Source organism: Cynoglossus semilaevis, chromosome Z (genome assembly GCF_000523025.1).
Source record: "Cynoglossus semilaevis isolate Cse_v1.0 chromosome Z, Cse_v1.0, whole genome shotgun sequence".
Lineage (NCBI taxonomy): Eukaryota > Metazoa > Chordata > Actinopteri > Pleuronectiformes > Cynoglossidae > Cynoglossus > Cynoglossus semilaevis.
Genome location: NC_024328.1, coordinates 5792458 through 5806954, shown reverse-complemented (window position 1 = coordinate 5806954; position 14497 = coordinate 5792458). Strand labels below are relative to the sequence as shown.

At 37.0% G+C, this 14497-nt stretch overlaps 1 protein-coding gene across 1 annotated transcript; it reads right to left on the bottom strand.

Annotated features, from left to right (window-relative positions):
• Nucleotides 1-245: 245 nt before the first annotated feature.
• lhx2b (LIM homeobox 2b) lies at nucleotides 246-12979 on the bottom strand. Its single transcript, XM_008336052.3, has 5 exons — nucleotides 11670-12979; nucleotides 10589-10797; nucleotides 9692-10074; nucleotides 6566-6771; nucleotides 246-1021 (listed from the first exon to the last, which is right to left on the bottom strand). The coding sequence occupies exons 1-5, from the start codon at nucleotides 11850-11852 to the stop codon at nucleotides 731-733; spliced, it is 1272 nt and encodes a 423-aa protein (XP_008334274.1). The 5' UTR covers nucleotides 11853-12979; the 3' UTR covers nucleotides 246-730.
• Between the last annotated feature and the right edge of the window lie 1518 nt (nucleotides 12980-14497).

Sequence of the window (14497 nt, the reverse complement as noted above, 5' to 3'; positions counted from 1 at the left end):
AAGTAGACATATAATTAATCATGTAGGTGTGAAGGCTACGAGTTCTGATTTGATTATTTCTTTTGCTCCCCATGATCTTTTGAATCGACCAAATTAAAAAAAAAAATTTGAAATTCATATTCAAGTATTTCCCTCTTAACAACATTTCCTCACCTGTCTAGAACATCGCCACAGTAGTATGTATTCCAGTCTGAAAATCTCACTGCACCTTGAGAACGGAAACATGACACACAAGGAAGCCATAGTGTTTATTTATTTTCAATATTTCAAAAATTGAAATTTTTACAGTCATTCGTATAGTGACTTTTGTACAACATAAATACTGTGCTGAAAAAAAAATCCCATTAAAACTTCAGCAGTGTCCCTTCCCAACTGTCGCAGTTGCTTTCTGAAACATTAAAAAATGCAGATCAAACCCTGGTCCTTGACAAAACCACAGCAAACCATGTAGGAACAACTCCAGAAGATGTGTCATCCTCTGCTTTCCTTTATACATAAGGCTTCATTTTCCTCCATAGATAAGTCTTTGCTTGTGTTCATAAGTACAGTAAGCCTTTGCCTGAACTTCATACTAACGCTTTGCCTGCGTCCATGTGAAAAAAATGTCAGTATATAGGTCAAATAATACAAATTTCTTTGTTTCAGAGCTGTATTATGTAAGACAGTAGAGTGAGCTATGCACAGTTTTAGAACCAGGAAGTGTTCAAAGAGGCATGAAAGGCTCAGCCAATCAGAAGAGGCTTGTCAAGGTTGTCTGGGTTGGGCTTTGGCACTCGTTAGCGTCTATGCCACTAGGCACAGAGGTAAGGACAGACGTGACAGTGGGCATGGTGGGGTTGGTCAAGTCTGTCAAAGTGGTAGGTGTGCTTGAAGGGCTCATAGAGGCGTTGGAAATCTCCGAGGCGGGACCTGAAGGCGTCCCACCCTGTAACATGGAGCCATCAGACATTTTATCCACGCAAGAGCTTTCCTGCCGCAGGATGTTCCTCCTAAACTTAGCCCGAGCATTTTGAAACCAGACCTGTGAGAGTGAAATGTTGAGTCAGATATATTAATAATATTGGAATATTTTTTAGACAATATATTTGAGCAACTATGCTACTGCATATGTAATGAATACAAATGTAAAATATATATATATATATATAAATGCAAATAAATAGTAAATAAAGACTCGTAACTGCCTATAATGACTTAAATACTGTGGGGCAGCTATTTTTTTAATTATTTTCCAGCTTCCTAAATGCAGACACGTTTTAGTTTCAGAACATCTCAACCTTCACAGGTCAGAGAAATCTTGATTTTGAGATTAACAGACGCACATTAGTCTCCTAACCTATGAAGTTAATCAATATTTAAAATGAAGACTGATTTAGCCAACTTTTCATACATGTACATACACATACACATAGTGACCTTCTTGTTCTAAATGCTCTTTTCGATGGAGTATGTAGTATGTGTTACATCAGAATGACAACATTTAATCCACTGAACACTAGTGTAAAAATAAATATATGCAGACATTTTTCCCCAAAACTGTAGTAGACTTCTAAGGACCCCGCGATATTACAAAATTATGATAATATTGGTCAGCAGATATAATCGGACATCCTTAGTCATGATAAGATGACAAGAATTATTGTAGACAACTTCCCAAGTATACAAGGGAAACGTTGTCAGTGTTAAGAAAGTGAAAAGATTAAAAAGTTAATGGGTTTTTACACAAACACCATATCATTATAATGTAGATATGGGCGGCATTAATATAATAGAGTTTTGCAGATGAGGGCAATAAAAAACATCTTATTCCCTTCAAAATAGATGAGTTGGGTTGTGAACACTAACTGAACAAAGAATCTAATAAAAAAAAAAACTGTTTCTAAAAACTGTAGGTGACAACTTAAGCCTGAAAACTCCTAAAATCATTATTTCTGCTGCCGTTCGTAACCCATTCTTTTGTACTGACTCTGTACTGAAGTCTTTGGAAGGTGTTATTTTTTTTTATTATGTCCCTCCTGCTTTGATAATAACAACTCACATCAAAGGGACTTCAAAACAAACTGTAAAAAAATGAATTTTGTGAAACATTGTCATTAAGTGACGTGTTAGAAAAACAAACACAAACACAAGGAGAAATCACAAAAGGTTCCATGTTGACATGCAAAGTACATTTGTTGAAAGCTGTGTGAATAAAAACGCAAAATACAAACAAATGAAGACACTATGTAAAGCTCTCCACTGGAGGTCGCCAGTCTGATTTTTTTTTTTTTTTTTTTTTTGGAGGATTGTATACAATAAATGAGATATGTGAGATGTGACCTTTTCTTTCCAGTTTTCATCAGCACTGAATAATGAGTCTGGCATTTAGTCTAGCTGTTGGTTGTTTTGACACAACTTTTGCAAGGTGTTTTGTTGTTGTTGTTGTTGTTGTTGTTGTTGTTGTTGGTTCTCTGCAGGGTCAGCTTTTCTTATTGTTGGGTCACAGAGGCTGCCCATTTCACATCTATGTGTAAAATACGTTTTTTATTAATTAACTTCATACTTATTTTATTATTAAATAATTTTCTTTGATTTAAAGCAATATTTTCTAGTTTTGGTGACTAATAGTTGGTGTGGAAGTCCAGGGTTCACCTCCTGGACAAGTTCAAATCCCGGTTAGGGCGGTTGGTACCTTACAGTGGACTCACCACCCGAAGGAAGGTTTAGGGGGGTTGGTACAGTGCAATGTGATTTGGATGGAGACTGCTGCCCTCGCGACCCGGTAACAGATAAGTGGATGTAAATGGATGGTTGGATGGATGGATGGATGGATGTTAGTGACAGTGTTAACACGTCATTTCCTTCACTTAACAAGTAACCATTAAAATGTGAATCAAAAATAGCAGCAACACTTTTGGGTTGACCTTTCAGTAAAATAAACTCGTAAAATCCCAACAACACTTTTAATATTCGATACACTCATTTTCAATATTTCTTACAGTAGCAGAATGTTAGTACTTAATATGGGATAAAGATTTAAATAAAACATCTACTGCTCCAATACAAATGTTGTCTGCTGCTTTTAACATTTAAAAACAAATAAGGTATTATATATAGTTTAGTAATATATATAGTTTATAGTAAGTATTTCACACTGCTTTCACAGAACATGTTTTTTATGTAGTTGATTCTACTAGGCTGCAACTGTTATTTGATAAATGTTGCCCACATGGCCTATGGAAATGGGAAGTATGGGAGAGTGCTGTTTGTGGATTTTAGCTCAGGAGTTATTACCATGTGCCATCTTGGCTGGTAAAAATGATGAAAGATGAAAAACTAAAAATGAACAATGACTTCAGCACTTTGGATCAGTGGGACCAAGGTAAAAAGAGTGGACAGTTTTAAATTAATCACACAGGATCTCACCTGATCAGTTTATATAAGCTCCTTCATTGTGAAGACCAGCCAGCTCTTAGCCAGGTGCTTAGGGGACACCCCACTTTGTTTTGTACGGAACTTTTACACCTACACTGTGTGTGAGAGAATTACCACCTAGATGACCAATTGCACACTCGCAGCCCTCGGGGCAACGGTTGCTTCAGCCAAACGGATCATCATTTCCAGCATCCCACACACGCACAACTAATACACTAGACAAATACCCTTGACAAGACAGAGCAGACCAGAAAAATTGTCCTGCAAGGGAATTGTCATATCTCTTGTGGGACAAGAAACATTCTTAAACAGACCAAACACAACTGACACATCCTCCTCTACTTTGACTAAGTGTCACCTCCTCTTAAAATCTTCCTGTATTACAGTTGTTATCACTAACACATAGTACTGTTGACTAGTGAAAAACACCTGATAATTTTCCTTAGTTTTCCTTAGAAATCCTCTGATGAAACCCATGCACAAAAATCTCATAACCACTGTGATATACAGGGCGACTCTCTGCTCTGGATTGGTGACACCAAGCTAATGTTTCTGCAACTTAGTGAAACATGTTGGTGGCTCAAATGAGACTTCATTAATGTGCTGGTGTCAGTGAGTATAGGAACTAACGTGGTTTCATAATTTAATAGACAAACTGCTAGTATTTAAGTTCCTACCATCTCTCTGTGCCATAATTGAGATGCAAAAGAAAAAAACAAATGTTTTGGGTAGCAGCAGTTTTAGCAGCATCACTGAAGCAGGTGTTTGTTATAATAGTGCTGAATAAAAGCATCCCCCTGTGAATCTGAAGTAGCATGTCATTTGTGTTTGAATGTTCTTTAACCAACTTGCAGTCAATCTTGATTTCCCACCATTCAAAAGAATTGCTTTTAATTGTAAAACTTTCCCCAGACCAACAAAACTGCTGATAAATTGAAAGATAACAATCACTCTGAAAGTTTTTGCCTATTTTAATTCTGGATTTTTCTATAAAAGTTTTACTAAAGTCCTTCAAGTCATCTTTATTTCAAACACTTGTCTAGCATGTCAAGAATATTAGCCTCTCAGGTTCCTAAAACTCTTCATGTCTTTCAGTTTCTCTAGGTCTTCCAATTATTTACATGCATTAATTCATTGTCAGACTTTTAAGCCCTTTGATCCCCTCAACTTCTTCTAATAGCAACATTTACAATTTAAATAAAAGATACACATTTAAAAAAAATATTTGCAGATTTTTTTAATTATTCTCCATTATTTTCTATATTTCTTGGCACATTTCTCTTCCTTTGGTTTTGAATTATTTGCAATCATTAATATTTACTTAATTTTGGTCTTGTTGTTTCTGTAAAACCTTTTTAACTTTTGATATATTTGAATTTCTCTGCTACAACCCTAGTATTATTTTAAATAATATTACAGTTGACAAATATTTTCATTGTTTTTCTTCATGTTTCTCACAGGAAGTTAATGGTAATCTGACACAATTGCAACAACCTAGCCTTAATTCAATGTATTTTCAAATCCTTTACTGATCCAGGACAAGTGGCTGACTCACTATTTACCCATTTAGTTAAATAGTGTTAACTATTTAACTCAACAAGCTACTAATACTATTTAGATCACTGTGCTTATAAAACTATCAGATTAGACTGACTCAGGCCTACTCCAGTTCAATGACTGGTCATGTAGTTCATTTCATTTACTTATGTTTTTTTTTTAGTTTTTACATCACAAATATATGCTTTCATTGTTTTACATGTTAATTAAATGTAAACAGTTATTCACTTTTAACTGTGTTCTACTTCATCTTTGAAACTACTTTCTACTATTAGTTCCAGGTCACAGCCCAAGGATTGGAATTTGAGGCATGCAGGGGGTATTGAGGTCACTTTTGGTTGAGTACACTTTAATCTGCAGGTCTAGTTTGGCTTCAAATTTATATTGTTGCAGTTAATGTCTATCTTTTCCACATCATCTATGGGTGGAGTTATGTTGTTCCACTCTTTCACCCTCTTTCTTTTCTCTGTGCACAATTAAGATTTGTCAGGAATCTTCACGATGTTCATGGAGTCCTCTAAAGTGATTGACTAGGTTAGAAAAACTCTTCATCTGAAGAGGAACTACAGTATGCTAAGAACAACTCTGAGAGATGATGCACACAGCATGTTGTTTGGTTGTTTTAGAGACTTTACAACTCCACAGTGATAGAGATGTAGCTAATGTAGAAGACAGAGAAGGAGGAGAGGAGTGTTTAAGTCAAAAAGCGGAGTTGCCTTAGTGAACAAATGGCACTAAATGTGTGTGAAGATATCAGAAACTCTGATGTTGTGAGATGTTTAAATTAAACTTCAATCAGTCAGTAATATAACCTAAGTATCTTTTTGGTGTTTAGCCTTTTCTAAACAGTTAGGATTATTTAAAAAAAAAGGTCAGGCAGGTGGTTGAGACAACAGACGAGCCAAAGCTGACCAGGTGCCCAGAGAACCATATGAGGGATCTATCCTCAATCTCTGTCGTGTCTCGAGGAGGAGCTGGAAATACCATAACTCAGGCGAAATAACTGGCTTTGTAAAAAAAAAAAAATCTTATCACATACAAACAAAAATATATCAGCATGCTGTTTTGTCTAATATTCCAATGACATATTTTTTTCATAGTTGTAGAAACCAAATATAATGCTATGTAGGTTATTTTTAGCCGTGAGATTTATGTTTTTTTTATTTTCAACTCGCCTGTTCCAAGTAAAACAATACCTCTTTTAAATTCCAATAAAAAGGTCATTCATGAAACATTTCCATCAATTTACAAATCAATTTTTTCCCATTTTTGAGATGGAATAGAGAGAAATCAAATAATGTTTTATAACTGAAATAATATTTTAATTATGGCGTTATTACCACAAATTTGTGTTGGTTTGTGCTGATTTTTCTCAAAAAGCTATCTTGTCATTCAATAAGTTTTAAGATAGTTGTTTAGGTATTCATTACGAGTTTTAAATTCGTTTTAAATAATAAACGAATATGGGAATATGTTCAAATAGAGCGCCATGTCGCTGTGCCATCTTGAAAATGACGATATCGTTTTAAAAAGGAAGCGAAAACTGACATAGAGTACAGTTGAGATGAATGTGTTTGTACGGCTGTGGGCATACCTGTAAGACCCTCTTAGTAAGGCCGGTCTTCTGGGCGAGCTGCTTGAGGTCCTTGGCATCCGGGTTATGATTAATGGCAAAGTAGGATTTCATGGTCCTCAGCTGGTGGTGTTTGAAGGAGGTTCGCATGCGCTTGGTCTTTTGGCTGGAGCTGTACTGCGAGTCCCGGTCCATGGCCTCACCGTCGTTCTCGTTACAGCTCAGAGCTGGAGGAGCGAGAGAGGGCGCTCGTCAGCATAATACTTCATTAATATACTTCATTAACTGACGTAACTGTCGTTCGCGAAATTGAAATAATTTTTTTTTTTTGCCACTACTGTTACTGTACGTGTGCGTGGAAGATAAACTAGGATAAAGTAGATAAACTCATTCACAAACGAGTATTCAATATAATGAAAACAACTTTATTTTCTATCTTACTGTCTTTTTTCTTTGGTTTTCTTTGTATCTTTTGGTGTATTCTGTATTGAACAAGATACCTGCGATTAATTGGGCTTGTCCGTTATTTTGTTATATTCCATAAATGTGGAAATAAATTAAAATTAAGGAAGACAACTTACATGTTAAAAACACAATCGCAAGCGTCACGTATGTCGATGTTTCGATTGGTGCTTTACGCTATGCCTTTTAGCGTTGCGAGGATCTTGAAATTCAAATAAATATCTTTAATTATTTCCTCAATGAAACAGCCCTGAGTAGACTGTTCTAATGCCCCCCCTCCCTCTCCCCCCTCCCCTTTTCCGTGTCTGTTTCCGATTCCATCGGCCGCCTACACTTCTTTCTGTTCTGGAAGGAATGTTATCATGGCTACAGGCCTGTTTTAACAACAGTGCAACAACAACGAGGCACACGTAGCTATTTGTCCCAGCACTGTGCACATTTCTTGGCAACTATTAAGGTGTTGCTCATGCACAACAGTACATTTGTAGTAATTATCGGACACAAACAAGGCTGAACAAATGCTTCTCCCTGGGCAAAGAATATGCTGCCGCAGCAACGTATGCTCTCTTACCCAGTCACTGTCCTCAAACACATCGTCACGCACAGAGTCACTGTGTTTTAGCAGCGCAGGGCTCCAGCTTTGGTGTTATAACTGAGTGGTGTCAGAGGAGGGCGCACTTCTTCTTCATTGCGCTCCGATGATTAGTAGGGGCCCATTCATCGAGGACCACTCTAGGAAACTAAGAGACTTCTTCTTCTTTTTCTTCTTTTTCTTCTTCTTCTCCTTCTTCTTCTTCTTCTAATTATTATTCTTATTCTTATTATTAGTGTTGTTGTTATTATTATTATTATTATTATTCTATAGGTAATCATTATATAAATTACTGTTTTTATTATTATTATTAGTAGTAGTAGTAGTAGTAGTAGTAGTGTTATTATTAAATAATAATGATGTTTTAGGAAGACTGCGGTGGTTATGTCATTAGCGCCATCCCCCTTGTACTTTAACATAGTCAGGGCACATGACCTCAACTCAGCGGGAAGTCCACCATTTTGAATTAAACATTCATTTTCGGAGAACCTCACACAATGGATGACAAAAACTCAGCGACCCCTAATTAAAGGTTTTAATCCCTTTGGACGTGAAGAGGCAGTGATTTCTAAGGTCTGGGTAACATGAGTGTGATAGTGGGAGGTATTAAAAACAAATGTTGACGATTACCTCTAAAAATAACGATTTGAAAACCTCCAGCTTTAAACAAACATTATTATTAAGAAGTGAAATGTATTTCATAAACATACGATAGACATGGTAAATATGCATTAGGTGAAATTTAACTTTATTTGTGTGAATGCTCAACGAGTCAGATGCTTCTCTCTGCTTACAGCTTTAACTATGATCATGTATTTTCTTAAACGTGTATTTTGGATGAACAAAATGTAATAAATGTATTTTTATTCTAAATAAAATGATCACCCATAAAATGGTAAGATAATTTAATTGTTTCTAATTTGTTTATCGTCATAAATTAAAGGAAAATCTATGGCAAAAAGATTGTTATTCTCTTAAAAGGCGCTCAATCCTGGTTAAAGTTAGAGAACCCGATTAGCATTAAATGTAAGTAAATATTTCGTGGCTGTTTTTTCATGTATTGCAACAGAGCGCACTACTTTAGACTACTTAGTTTGCACTTTCAGTAGGACCAAGAAACTATGCAGATGCACTGAACACTCTCACAGTGTATCCCGCAAGTTTGGAAAATAGTAAAACAACATTTGTGATAAATTATACGGTATTAACAGAAATTAACAAAGACAATACATTTAAATAAAAAAATCTATATCTCATCTTAAGTGCATATGTCAGGTTCTCTGGTGAACAAAAGATTTGAATTTCAAAAACATCCCGACTTTTTGATTGTTTTTGATTTTGATTTTTTTTTTTTTTTGGAAAGAATAATCTGATCAATTTAGAGTAAAAATCATTAGTTCTTTTAGCTGCTGCTCGCTCCCAGTGAATTTACTCGTCAGATCCGACTGATCCCTCTAGTGCAGGCTGGCCCAGTGTCAATGTGGGGGCGTGGTGCTGATAGAAATAAGCTATAGATGTCAATTAAATCTGACAGATGGAAATGGGTGAAATCAAAAGCCAGAATATCATATTAAATGAACGAGATGTCCTTTATTTGTGTGATATGTATGCTTAAGTTAACGGCACTCATAACTAAATTAGATAAAGTAATGACTAAAAAACATAACGATGAGCAACAACTTTGTGTGAATCAAATTGAGTAAATGTCTAAAAGATGTTATTGTCAACATCGAGTTATGTATGAGCATTTTTTACCTCATCGTTGTTTTTCAACTTTAGTTTATATGGATGGGTTTTTTTTTAAGAATCTAAATAAAATATTACCTACTTTGCAAACTTTTACGTTACCCTACGTCATTTAGCACTTTCTAACCATTCACTTTTCTATCTATTTAAAAATGTGTGTCTTTTTGGAAAATTAACTTCCCATAAGATTGTGTTCCCCATGCATATTGGTATTGATTGTTTTTGTAACAAACAAACAGGTTTTTGACTATTTATAAGGCACCTGCGGGTTAAACAAAATAAGAAAAAAAGGAAAGCTTTCTGTGATGAACGCGCGCATGCGCGTGCACACAGTTACCTGCATTTACCTGCATTGTAAGCTGCGAGCTCGGCTCCTGTCCCGGGGCTCTTTCTCTTTCTGGGCCGACCTTTCTGCACTGTGGCGACTCCATTAAAGTAGGATAGTCCAAGCGCAGTGGTCGGGCCCAAGCCTTTGAGTGTGTGCGGCGGCTGCACCACCACCTCCGCTTGGTCAAAGCGGGTCTGATATTCACCCTTAAGAGTCTCAAAGTGCAGCTGACAGTACACCAGACTGTCTTTCATACCGAAGTGGTCGCCGGTGGTCAGTGTCTTGCTACACGAGATGCACGTAAAACAGTTGAGATGGTAAACCAGGTCCCGAGCTCGCATTACCATTTCAGAGGCCGATATTCCTAGATGGCACCGGGCACACCGCTGCACAGAAAATCTTCTGTTAAGATATACAAAAAAACAAAAACAAACAAACAAAAAACAATCATAAGCACACATAAGTTGAGCACGGGACCTCCTTATGAAACACATTAGGGCCAACGACTTTTCTCCACTCTGCAGCAGGGGGTTACGAACCAAACGGACTGTTTTCATTCTGCATCTCACTGAAGTTCTGTTCAGTCAAACACGTACAAAACTAAACTGATGAACCTGACAATCAATTCAAAGTGAAGGTTTACCCATTCAAAGTAGTAGTTAATCTAGTTCTCAATTTGTACTTGTCCGAGGTGACTACAAATTTGAAGTAGTTATCTACGGTTATTTATTTATTTAATTTTTAAACTGTTTTGTTGTCCTTAATGTTATTTGGTTAAATTGCCCCCCTGCAAGGCTGTAATGATACAACTCATTGACTGAGTATATCTACCAATTTGCTCTAAATCAGTTTGGCATCGACTCCCAATCTACGGTGTTATCACTGACGTATGTTGTCATTTACGTGTGCCGTTCACCTGTAGTAGTCTTCCTTGCAGTAGATGCTTCCGTCCTTGCTGAAGCACGTGAGCTCAGACTCCAGGTTGAGTTTACACTCGCAGCACTTCAAGCAGCGCATGTGCCACTGCTTGTCCACAGCCAGCAGGTAATAACGGTCAGCGATCTTGCGACAACAGCCGGCGCACAGGGCATGGCGTTCGCCGCCTCGGGTTAGGTACGGTAGGGACTGTGGGAGGTCACGGGTCGAGAAGGGACGAGGGTCGAGAAAAATAAAGATAGATAGAAAGAAAGAAAGAAAGAAAGAAAGAGAGAGAGAGAGAGAGAGAGAGAGAGGGAGAGAGAGAGAGAGAAGTAGACAAGTAGGAATAAATTAAATAAAGGAATAAATGCTCCTGCATGGCACAATGCCAGGGTAACGCCCGCATGCAAACGCCCGGGCGTTACCAAGTATGTCACGGTCATGTATTACAAGAATTAAAAAAAATAAAAGTAATAATAATAGTTCAAGTATACCATGTATTATGAATGAAGATGCATGTGTTTAATTTTGTGTTATTTGAAATATTAAATGCATAAAATACATACATCATAATAGATGAAATATAATTTCACATTTACATTAACACGAAACTCTAACGAAACTTAAATCTAAATAACAGCAAAAAAGTTCACAACTCTTGCAGTTATTTCTGATCATATCAGTCCCTTTAATCTCATTATTATTGTTGTTGTTATAGGAAGAAAAGCCTGAGACAAAGTTAAAGTGAAATTAAACTAAAAATGAATTATGAAATTAATTTAATATGCACATGACACATAAATGCTTTATAGCTAGGAGTTTATGTGACAAAATGTTTGATATGATTAGATATGTGTGTATGTATGTATAATTATTTAATTATATCTATACATACATAAACACACACATACACTCACATGAGGCAGCGAGCCAGGGAGAGTTTAATTATTGTTTGTGTCAAGTTAAGCTCAGTAATAACAGTAATAAATTGTCGTCATTTCTTAATTAACGTTGCTTCTCCATGCTGTTCATGATCATGGCACTGACAAACGAGGGAGGAAAAGTGAAAGCTCTCCTACCGTCTCTGAGTCTCCCATATCGGTGACCGAGCTAACCGCCCCAGGCTCGCCCTTTTCCGTGCGGTCCATTTCTTCCACCACGCCGTGCATGTCTCCGTCTTGGAGGCCGTGGAAGAGCATTGTGGCAGCAGAGGGCAGAATGTGGTAACTGTTCTCTTCGGCTCTACAACCCAAGATGTCCATGAGACCCGCAAAAATAAATAAATTGATATAATTAAAAAAAAGAGACACCGCGCGCAAAATTTCTTTTTACTTAAAAAAAGGACTAAATTTGAGGTAAAAAAAAACGTGCTTTGCACTTAACTGCCAAAAGAAACTCTCTGTGCCGATGTCATTATTTTTGCTTTGACCATTATATTTTTATGGCCCTCTGCAAAGTTACATATAATTATGTATAATGGCAGTCCTGGAAACGAGTGTCACTCTCTTAGCGCAAAGCAAAACCAAAAGATGATGTTTTTCAAGAACAAAAGAAAGAAAGAAAAAAATGCTTGCAAAGGTAAGTGACCAGATCCTCCTCCGAGTCCTCAGTCCACGAAGATGCCAATATATGTATATGTATACATATATATTTAAAAAATAGGGGAAAAAATAAAGCACACGTATTGCTTTAAGAAAATGTATAAAATCCAAGTTGCTTTTTTGATGCAACTCGTTCCTTTGTAGCCGACTGCTACTTCAAGATGAGGCTGCAGAAACGCCGACTAGACAGCAGCAGTGGAAGAAGTGCAGTATCTTTTACCTTTACTGACGATAGGTGAGATTTTTCTTCTGGACCCGCCACGCAGCACTTTTTTCTGAAGTCTCTGTAATGTGCTCCTTATCTACAAGGCCGTGTTACGTCACGGCGCAGTTCTTGTGCCCATTGGCTGCTGCTTCAAAATCTTAGTCTGGCACTCAGCTGTCTCTTTTGTGCTTCCAAGCAAACGCTCTGATAAAATCAGTTACTCCTGCGCGAGTCTCTGCTAGGTACGGCCGCTGTTCATTAGATGAAGAAGGAGAAGAGAAAATTACATAATAAACGAAACAAACCGACACACCGTGTGGTGATGTCGGAGCTGCACAGCGAACCTTGGGCGACTGCGTTAGTTCTAATTAGATCCAAGCTCTTGATTGGAGGAGAAACTAAACTTGGTAATCAGAGAGTTCGGGAAGAGAAAGTGGGCCGTTCATTCGCTAATAACCCTCACAGTGCTGTAATAGGAAGTAAAAAAACAAACAGACCACATTTTACAGTGTTATTGCTTATAGCACAATATTTAAATTAAAGTGTTAGTTCTATCTATCTATCTATCTATCTATCTATCTATCTATCTATCTATCTATCTATCTATCTATCTATCTATCTATCTATCTAAGTAAGTGCAAAGTAAGCCCGTATATTTGCAGACTTGCAGACTTGTGCTTCAGGGAGTTAGGAGTCCACATTATAATTCGGTAGAACACTCGGTGTCGTTCTTCTCACTATAGGTTCGGGGGCTATTACATTTTACCTATAAGTTCATATTTAAATACATTCAAATGTATATTTTTGAGAGCAATAATAGTTTACACCCAGTAGAATGTGTGTGTCTGTAAAATAATGTCTCGTATCTTTGTCTTAACGCTAAAACGGAAAAGTAACAGAGATTATTAGTCCGATTTAAACGTGTGTTTAGAAGCTGATTTTTCACGCCAACTGTTATATTTTACTCACCTAAAATGCAAAGAAAGTTCTCACACAAGGTTGGTTGTCGAAGGCAGTGTTGTTAGAGTCCTAGTGACATGGTAATTATTTGAAATGTAATATATATATATATGTGTGTGTGTGTGTGTGTGTATGTATTGGAACTTAATTTTGACAGAGTTTAAAACCGATTATTACAGACGTAATATCGCTGGAAAAATCCAATGATATGACCATTATATACACCGCTTGGGTATCGGTGGAGTACTGATAAGTTTCAATACAAACACAATATGTGTTGATATATGTATTTGAATTGGATTTTATTCTGAACCAAAGTTCTTGTGAATAAATCGAATAGAAACCCAAAAATCACCCAGTTAAACTGTGGTCGGACTGGGGCCTTAACTGACGCAGAGATGTTCAATTGCTACACACTTGGCTATTGCTACACATATTTAAGATAAATACAAACAAATGACACTATAGTGCATAGAGTGAAGTTGAACAAAAATATCCCTACAAAACGTTACTGTGTTTTCATAAAATAATAAACCAAATATCAAGTTATAACTAATATATCGTTCTAATACACCCGACCAAAAATGAGGGTCCTTAAGTGAAATCTGCATAAGGCAAATTTCAAATGTTACTTCCGGTATATCGCTATGCAATTCCATAAAACGTGACTGTGTGAGGATCAAATATTGTTTAATAAACATTTTAAAGTTCTGCGTTGACCACTTCACATATTAAACACCAAAAATAAGTTAGTAAATTAGTTTTAACTTAAAGGTGCATGTACGAACCTAATAGTCTCAACGAACAATTACTATAACTTCGTCTACCCCCCCCCCCCCCCCCCCCCCCCTCCCTCTCCCTCTCTCTCTGTTCTGTGTGTGTGTAAGAGAGAGATTGTGTGTGTGTGTGCGCGCAACACAGGGAGATACACCCGGTGAAAAACACCGGGCACTACATTTGGGGTAAGGGCACAAGGGGCAAGTCAGATCAGGAAAATATACAGAGAATGGATTAGGAGACGCGACATGCACGGGGAGAAACGCAACACACGTAAAAAAAAAAAGGGAAACGATTTGGCAGGAAAGGAAACGATGACGAATAACGCACACAGTGAGAAGTCAATAATGAGTAGCAGCTGTTA